Source organism: Rhododendron vialii, chromosome 9a (assembly GCF_030253575.1).
Source record: "Rhododendron vialii isolate Sample 1 chromosome 9a, ASM3025357v1".
Taxonomy (NCBI): Eukaryota; Viridiplantae; Streptophyta; class Magnoliopsida; order Ericales; family Ericaceae; genus Rhododendron; species Rhododendron vialii.
In genome coordinates, this window is record NC_080565.1 from 34,280,473 (window position 1) to 34,290,034 (window position 9,562).

General features: G+C 38.2%; 1 protein-coding gene across 1 annotated transcript; it reads right to left on the reverse strand.

Moving 5' to 3' along the window:
- Positions 1-1,919: 1,919 nt before the first annotated feature.
- On the reverse strand, positions 1,920-6,799 carry LOC131300303 (U-box domain-containing protein 14). Its single transcript, XM_058326064.1, has 4 exons — positions 6,098-6,799; positions 4,945-5,061; positions 4,211-4,621; positions 1,920-3,656 (listed from the first exon to the last, which is right to left on the reverse strand). The coding sequence occupies exons 1-4, from the start codon at positions 6,374-6,376 to the stop codon at positions 2,583-2,585; spliced, it is 1,881 nt and encodes a 626-aa protein (XP_058182047.1). The 5' UTR covers positions 6,377-6,799; the 3' UTR covers positions 1,920-2,582.
- Positions 6,800-9,562: the final 2,763 nt, after the last annotated feature.

Genomic DNA, 9,562 nt, shown 5'->3' on the forward strand with positions numbered 1-9,562 from the left:
CCAAACCGTACATCTTATAAGTCCGAAAAATAATATCTACACAAAAAATCAGCTTGTCCAGATATCGATAAGTATGTCAAAAGTTGAGTTTTTAGACGAAAAAATAAACGGTTGTGGACAATTTAACTTAAAAAACAGTTGATTGATCCAGACCGTCCATTTTTTTGTCTAGAACTCAACTTTTAACATACCTATCAATGTCCGGACAAGCTGATTTTTTGTATGGATACATTATTTTACGGGCTCTACAAGATGCATGGTTTGGATTGCTCAAAAAAATGCGCGAAGGAGGCCCACGGAGAGTGCTGGCGGAAAACCGCCTCTGTCCGGCTCATCCGGACAGAATTTAAACTCAAAAGGAGTGGAAAAGGAAGCATCTCCTGAGGGATGTGATCCAGCTATTGAAGGCCTGAGTACTGCAAAAGCTAAAGCTAAAGCCTAACGATTGCAAGAGTCTGAAAAGGTCGATATCTCTGTTTCGCAAAGAGTAAGGGCTACATTTTGGTCCAGCTTTGAGAGCTGTTGCGTTGATGAGCAGGTTTAAAAAGTTTCCGTTCTTCGTTTATCTGTCCGTTATAGAGCCAGCGTGTTTCACATTTACGCTCAATTGAATGCTTTTCGTGTTTTAGGGAAGATCAGACGAAGAAGCTATCATTCGTTGGGAGGATGAATTCATATCAACAATGCAACATGATGAGTTAGGTTTTAAGCTACTCTGGGCTGATGCGAGGATCAGTTCAAGATTGCTGCTTAAGCTTTGCCGGTGGGAAGAGTCTATCCAGGACGGAGTGGCAACAGCTAACCCGAAAATCGCAACATTATTGGTTAGGTTTTAAGCTACTCTGGGCTGATGTGAGGATCAGTTCAAGATTGCTGCTTAAGCTTGTTGGTGGGAAGAGTCTATCCGGGAAAGAGAGGCAACAGCTAACTCGAATCACAGCTGATATTTCGAGGCTAGTTCCTGGACTGATCCTCCTGGAATTGTTGCTCCCAGTTTTCCTAAAGTGGGAAAACATGCCCGTAGCATTTTTGGTTTTTGCGTTTTTCTTGTTTCAGTAGATAGAACATGCTCGGATTCTCTTCACAAATGGTCAGTTTCTTGGTACACAATCCATCACCTCTTGTGCTTAACAAAGCGAAGAGATCTTTTCTTCCATAAACAGAAATTTACCATCACAAATTGTCGACTTGGAAACTGAAATGCCTACCCACAGATTGACACACTTCAGTTCGAAGTTCAAACACATGAATGACATGATCCTGTACAAAACACGAGACCTATCCAACACCAATCGAGAAAAAACTTCCTAGTACCCGGTGAACTTTAAATCCAAAAACCAATTCGTGCTTTCTGATTGGATAAATGAATTGTGTTCTGCTAACAATGACCGAGCGTCTAAAGTGTTAAATGAATCCTGTTCACAAACAACGTATCCAATTAGAGAAACAAATTACTCGGCCTGTCCAACTATCTATTGCATCACATACCATACGCGAGACAAGTGGCGTTTAAAATTTGAACAATTTCATCTGCTAGTTGTTCTCCTAAACCAATTTGATCAACGATCCATGTTCAAAGCAAGAACACCAAAAGAAACACTGAAAACAAAGACGTCACTCTAGCAATTTCATCATTCAATGTGAACTCCTACAGGAAATTAAATCACACGACAGTACTTCTCGTGGCAATGCAGAGACAGGAAATCACTACTCTCTTAATGGAAAACACTCTACTTATGCAAACAATAATCTTAGCAACAGGTGGGAAAGAAAGAAGAAGCAACAATGAACTGTATAGTTTGCGGTTGGTAAAAGTAAATCCTAGACACTCTTCCAATAATTACCACTTGCTTTCCCACACCGAATAAGAGATCTTCATTTCTGATGTTTTTGGCTTTGCTGATGCATACATAATCACGTGGCAACAAAGCATGTATTTCAATTGAAAATATATAACATTATTCGAACAAATCACACGCTTTTAACGCGGAAAAGTACACATCATGAATACAAACATGCTTCTACTTTCCAAGGAAAAAAAAAAGATACAAACTGTCAAATGCAGTACAGTACCTGGCTGCTGAAGGCCAAGTCTGTTTAATACTAGTTCACCTAAGAAGTTTAAACAGACTGCTGGCTTTTCTTGATTTCAATGGAGAGTTTCTCACTTCCTCATGATCTATACCATCTCAAACACTGAGCCCATTCCACTTCTGCACGCGTAAAATTCCACCAGACATTCTTCTGTACAGAAAACCCATCGACCATCAACCCTTGAGGAATGTACTCCATACAGATGCAAATCTCCCGACACAACATTCCTGTGTCTAGCATGAATTACAGACTTTACATCTCAACAGCTGCAGAAGATAACCATTCAATTATCGGAAATACCTTCTGTAAAGTCAAATCACTCAATTACTGACTCTAGATTAATATACTACAGGATGGCCCGATTTTTTGTACAACATTTCTGTGTGATCTGAATGGCCCGATTTTTTGAACAACATTTCTGCGTGATCTGAATTACATGCTTTAAAATTCAAATTTCAAACAATAATAGCTGCAGAAGAAACGTCATTTCATGGTCTTTGTATCACGTCAACTCGTTGGAGTAGTTCCAAAACACTTCCTGCTTTTCTCTTGGCTCTCTCAGTGCCATTCTCTGATAATTCTTTCAACGCCTCTTCTCCCCCAAGCTCTATAACTATTCTCAAATATTGCACATCACCAGTGCACAACGACCACAAAACTGCTGCGGCATTCTCACGATTTCGGGGTGAACCAGTCCTTATCACGTCCACCAAAACTGGAATGGGCTCCGCCTGACCAATAGCAACTTTTCCCTCTTGATGGCTCGCAAGAATTGCCAATATCGCTAACGCCTCATCTACCATCCCACCACCAGAGTCCCTAAGCAAGCTCATAAGTGGTCCCACAATTCCTGCCCTCACGGCTCTCACCTTGTTTCCTTGGTATATTGAAAGGTTAAAAATAGCCGTGGCGGCGTCTTTCTTTCCTCTTGGAGTCCCATGACATAACAAATCAATAAGAACTGGAATTGCCCCAGCGGCACCGATCGCCACCTTGTTCTCATCTACGACGGACAAACTGAAAAGGGTGGCAGCTGCATTTTCTCTCGCTTCCATGCTTCCGTTTTTCAATACGTCGACTATATCTGGAATAGCTCCTGAATTTACAATATTACCCTTGTTAGCCTCGTGTATGGAAAGGTTGAGGAGGGCAGTAACAGCATGCTCCTGGGTTCTTGAATCCACGGAGGATAGTAGCTCAACAAGAAGCGGAATGGCCCCTGCCTCAGCGATGAACACTCTGTTATCTGAATTTCGCTTGGCCAGCAACCGAAGTTCTCCTGCTGCGGCTCTTTGCTGATCCAAATTTCCATCTGCAAGTTTGTCTATCAAGGCATTAATAGCAGCTCGATCGCAGTCTGAACCACTTGCTCCTGATTTTTTATCTCCACAGTTCCCTTGCCTTTTTGGCAACTCAATACCATTGCTCTCACACCACAAAGCAATTAAACTCTTCAAAACATAGTTCGGTGTTAGGGCTGTGTGCAGAAGGGTCTGTTGAGTCTTGGGGCAGGTCTTGTGCCCCGCATCCAGCCATTTTTGAATGCATGATCTTTCGTATGTCTGCAAAAGGAAGCATGAAATTCGTTTAATAATGGTTATCAATGTTCACAAAAGCTCTAAGGGTCCTTTTGTTTGCCTGGATTAGGGCATCAAATTTGATTATAAATCCCAGGAAACCACATATGCTAAGTTTGACGGAAGCTCTTGGGGTCAAAACTAAATGTCCGTTGGCTATAAAAACCCCCAAAACATGAGATAGATGATATCTTGGGCGATTTGGTACTATTAATCCCTGCACTTCTAGTTCCAAATGAGATTACATAATTAATTACTTACTATTAGTCCAGTGCCCGGATTTGAGATTGGACTAACAAATCCAAGGGGGGCCACATATCCTAAATCTTGACAGAAACTTTTGCGGTTAGGATTAAATATCCGTTTGATATGAATCTTAAAAAAAAATATGGAATATATAACACCTTGAGGAATATGGTACTACTGATCCCATTAAGAGTAGACTGATGGATTATATATGCTATAGAATTAGATACCGCTTCACTATTAATCCAATCAAACAAACAGACCCTAAAATTATAAGGGATTCCAGTTTAAACCTGTCCAGTAGAAACTATGACAGGATCTTTCATCAGTTCAAGGGATATTGGGCACCGAAAATCATCTGGGATAACAGGAGATCTGTGCTTAATCATCTCCTTTTCACCCTCAGAGGTATCTTTGTCTGGATTTCCAATCACTACATCCTTCAGCTTCTGAAGCAGAAACGACATTGTCTGAATGCGGTCCCCAAGATCTTCACCACATGAGATGACCATATCACGGATAGCAAGTGACTCTTTCCTTAGATCATTCATAGTCCTGAGATGCAGCTTCTCCGAAAGCCTTTTCAAAATTGAAGGGTCTATGTCTATGTCCTTTTGTGCTATAGATAAGTCCATCTCCAGTAGTAGATCAGGTGAGTCCCTTCTTCCTTTAGCTCTTTTGAATTGAGCATGCACAAGTTCAATCTGAAAGAAATTAAAATATGATGTACCTACAGTCAGTAAAAAAAGATAGAAAACAATAGAATGGACTGTTTTTCAATCATCTTTAATATAAAATATATGAAACATTCATTTTTTCCTGAAAAGGGCTAATTGTCCAGTATATGTAGTTCTGTCCCAAATATACCAGGTAATTATCAAGCCTAAGCCCTAGGGTTGCTTCAAGAGGGAGTAAGGAATAGAATATTTAACCATTGGCCAACACCTTTAGGTTGAACTCAGGACTCCAAAGTAATAAGTTATGTCCATCCATGGTTAAAATTTTCGGAAAGATTACTCCTGAATACCTGTTCTCTAACTTCCTCCGATATGTCAAGTTTGTCATAAGGAATCCGGCTCATTGCTTCTTCAATTTGCTCCGTCACTTGTTGGAAGTCACCAGCAATTTTGTCCATCTGCAAAGCCTGTGACATGGAAAATACAGCTTACCTTATAAGGCTTAAATCCAGGGTAGTAAGCAGCAAGGCAAAGTAACATTAAAGACACTTAATGGAGAAAGCAAGAAAAGTATATAGAGCTTTAAAACTCCATATCCAATAGCAATGGCAAGGATACGGTTTTTGAACAAAGACAAAACACCTCATTATATTATATTTTATTTTTTTGATCGGCAAAACACCTCATTATTGTCATTTCCTCGACCTTGAAATGAGCCATCAATGTCTTCCTGAGAAAGAATTCTAAATTCTTGCATGCAAACTTAAAATTCCAAAATCCCATAGTTTGGCAAAGCCATAAATTCCAACAACTTAGGTGGCTATTTATGTTCATGAAAGTTCTACAAAACAGCCCTTACTTTTTTACCACCACAGTGAACAGATAAAGCAATACAGCCTCAAAAATGACCACAGAAACATAATACTTGCCACCTTAAGATCATTTGACAAGAATTGCAGCCCCAGTTCATAATAATCAACTCATCTTCAAAACAACAGTTTCCGGCTAGCTTTAAGCTAATCATTTTATTTCTGTCATACTGTGAAAGTTGGACATTTATACAAAAGTGTGACACAGAATTTCAATCCAGAACGTTGACTTGCTGAAAAAACAAGAAAAAAAACACGTAAAATAAGCTAGAATCATCTGCTTTCTGCATTAGAAATTTGACACCGATGATTCTGGTTGTTTTACCTAGTTTTTTTGATCAGCGAAACTCAGTATTGATAAAATAGTTAGATTAGCGGCCAGAAGTTGAACTCCTGACCTCCTATCTTGTGGCACCTAACCACACCCTTACGGCGTTGGGCGGGCCAAAGGCCTCTTGGCTAACAAGGTAAAACAACTAGAATCATCGGTATCAAGATTTTCTTTCTTCTCCTAAACTTTCTCATCAACAACCAAACAGACGACTTCAACTAACAATACCAACCCAAAATATAACAACCAACAAAAACCAGAATTTAGGTAAAATCAAATTAAAAAACAAAACAAAAAAAGTACCTGAAAGAGCTTGCTGCCTTCATTGATAGATCGCAGAAGCTCTCTAGCTGAATCCAAAGCGATTTTCAAAGACTCAAAACCTCGAACCTCTTCATCATCCAATTCCTCTTCGCTGTCCTTCAATTCCTCAAACAAAGGGCTCAATAGCTTCACTCTCCTCACCAAATTGTTGTACATCTTCTTCGACGCGTTACGGCACTCTGGGTACCCGGAAATGTCCCTTATGGCCATGCTGAGTTGACTAACCAACGCGTCCTTCGAATCATCCATCGGACCCATGTGGTCCACGGCAAGAGTGACCAAGAAAACCCCAAGAATTGAAATTTGAAGGTTGTTTGGAGAGACCCAGATGAGGGAATTGGGTGAAATTTGATTGGTGTGTTTTTTTTTTTTTTTTTTGGGTGGGGGGGGCCTCGAATTGGATAAAGTATATGTCTTTGGGAATGAGAAAAGGAAGGTGGATGAGAATTGGAGGGCTGAATTTAGGGTTTTCGTGGGTGAGGGAGTTAGTTGAATTTCAGGTGGGTGAGGGAGAAAATGGGAGGCGAAGAATTGGTATGCATGTACAGGTGACGAAGTTCTGTGTACAAGAAAGGTTAGAGAGAGAGAGAGAGAGAGTTGAATTCTTGATAAAAATTGTTCTAAGCAGTAAGCAGGATTATTTGTAATACTCGTTGGATAATATGGTTAGGAAACAGGAAGGAAGCAGAAGGGAAATGTGACCCAATTAATTTTCTTATACTTGTACATGAAGTATTTTTCTATGCCCAAATTTCAGGGCCTTGCCATTTTCGGAATATTTCACGATTTAACAATCTTTTTTGTTTGATCGAATGATTTAAAATGCACAGGTCAAAGAACTTAGATGAATCGCATTCGTTATGATTTAATCTTAAAATCTACCTTATACATATCACCTTAATTTGTAATAGTCTTTTTGGATGAGAGTTAATAGGACAATGTTGCGGTAATTTCATCTTATTGTTTAGTTTATGTTTTCCTTTTTCTTTCAATTTGGATACTATAATTCTTTAAGTATTTCACCTTTGAGTAATTGGTGCAAACGTAATAACAGAAATTGTTGATTTTTTTGTTATCTTGCAATTATAAGTATATATCACAAGCTTGCAGTGTCTTTAAGTATTAATCCTCCCAGAAAACAAGAATTAGGTCAATGGTATTTTGGACAAATCATGGCTCACAGAACACCCACCCCAATATTTGTCAAGATTTGTAGAATAGGTTATTAGAGGTTGATTAGGCAACTAAAAACAAAAGAAAAATCCACAATATGGACTTTAGAATCTGTTTAATTTTGGGTTGACAAAAATTACCAAAAATTTGAATAAATTTTGAGGTGACGAACTACTATATGAACAATTAGGCTGCCTTTTGTCAAATTTCTCCAAAGACTTTTTTAGTGTTTTTGGCTGCGTACATCCAAAGAGTTTTTGGCCTAACTTTTAAGGACTTTTTATCTTAATTTTACTTGAATTTTCGTTAAGTTTTTACATCACATTATTTGTTTTAATGAAAAAAATCAAAAAAATACATTAATATAAAATTAAATTAGAAAATAGACAGCGAAAAAGAGCCAAAACTATTCTTTTAAGGAAAAAAAAAACTATAAATTTAGTTCAAACAACTCGTCTTATGCTCAAGAACTTTTGTAAGATCAAAAAATTCTATAAATTTGATCAAAGGCACCATTAGTATCACACTTATCAAACAAGACCTCGGATCCTAAGTCGCATACCTAACAAAAGGTGTTGTAGTGCACCTCCGCACTACACGGTGTAGTGGTCGATTCGGCTGTCCATCTTGACAATGGACGAATCGAACTTTTAATTCGAGCAACGAACGATTTAGATTTATATGTGATTGGATTAAATTTGAGCCATCTATGCCGAGATAAACGATCGAATTGGCTGCACTACACGATGCAGTACGAGCGGGAGGTGTATTCCGAGTCATCGACCCCAAGTCGGCTGTGACTTGGCAAATGCCGGCTGTGACCTGGCAAAATGAGTTCGGTCATAAATAAAAAAAAAATTCGGTCAATTGGCATTTGGCGCGTAAAGAGAGAGTAAAACTTGTCTGTGCCGGCAACGGCAGAACAAATCAAGCTGACGTGCACGTATCAGCCAATGGGATCTCGTGACGTGTACATCAAGCGAGATTGGGCCCCACACGTTCTGGTCCAATCGCGTTCGTCGCCATGGATTTCGAAGGCCGTCCACGCGTCAAATTATGAGTCAACTCTAGCAAACCCGTTTCCGGCATTTTGCAGGTGGCAATTTGGTTCATTATTTCTTTGGGTTGGATATATTCGACGCGACACGTTAGCATTTATATAAGCGCGATACAAGATTAGCGGATTAAGATTGATACTACTACTCCATTTCTTTTCACGAACGCAAATATAAAACGATGAGATAACACAAAACACTTCCTCCGTTTCAATTTAACAGTTGTTTTCAGGAGTTTGTGCTATTTTTCAATTGATTATATCTTATATTTTATAATATTTTTATGTGATTTTGAAAATATTATATTATAGAACTAATTAAGATCTATCAAGCAAGATTCATATTGGATATAAAATTTATTATTCATTTGAAGATATAACTAATTTTTTATCCGGTTAGAATAAAACGAGAGATTATTAAATTAAACGGAGGGAGTAATTAATAATCAGGCCGGCTACCGTCCATATTGAGTAGCCTTGGAGTTAGCCTTTTTCCATGTATGATTAGTTTGATATGATATTCACACATTTAAACTTTTTAACAATAGATAATTAAATCGTTCATAATGAGATGGTAACAAGACTGATAGGAAGTGACATGATACAGTAATCATATACTCCCTCCGTCCCTAAATGTTTGGCACTTTTGAGAGTTCTAACTTTTAAGGAACAAATATTATTGTATTGTGCAAAAATTAAGTGTCCAATCTTACCCTTCTAGTGTACTTTAAATAGTACTTGAAAATTTGAATTTGAAATTTGGTGCCCAAAAAAAAAGGGTAACATAAGAAATTTACCATATTTTGCTTTTGACTTTTCAAAATGGACAAATAATATGGGATAATAAAAAGCATGAAAGTGCCAAACATTTAGGGACGGAGAGAGTATAAAAAGTTAACATGTGGAATTAGGTCTGAGAGAACCCTTTCACCAACCCAAGTGATAATACAACACGAACACGACACTCCTGATTTAGTTGTTCGACATACGAAACATTAAATTCTACTACTTGCATTAAAGAGTACTTGACAAATAGTGGTATTTCTGGATTTTAAATCAAGAAAAGAAAATTTAATTTTCATAAAAAGTTCTTGTGGAAGAACACTCAAATAAAAACAAGAATTAAAAAATCTAAGAGCATGTACATCAGAGGATGTAAAATGCCTTTTTAGCTATTCTGGAGAAGAAAAGCACAAAAAATCAGCCTGCAGTAGATG

Bases quoted from the DNA above. Each gene is read 5' to 3' on its own strand.
- LOC131300303 (XM_058326064.1), bottom strand. From the start codon at position 6,376: ATGGGTCCGATGGATGATTCGAAGGACGCGTTGGTTAGTCAACTCAGC. The intron at 5,062-6,097 runs GTACTTTTTTTG...TCCATGTCACAG, and splicing joins AAGGCAGCAAGCTCTTTCAG to GCTTTGCAGATGGACAAAAT. The intron at 4,622-4,944 runs GTATTCAGGAGT...AATTTCTTTCAG, and splicing joins CGGAGGAAGTTAGAGAACAG to ATTGAACTTGTGCATGCTCA.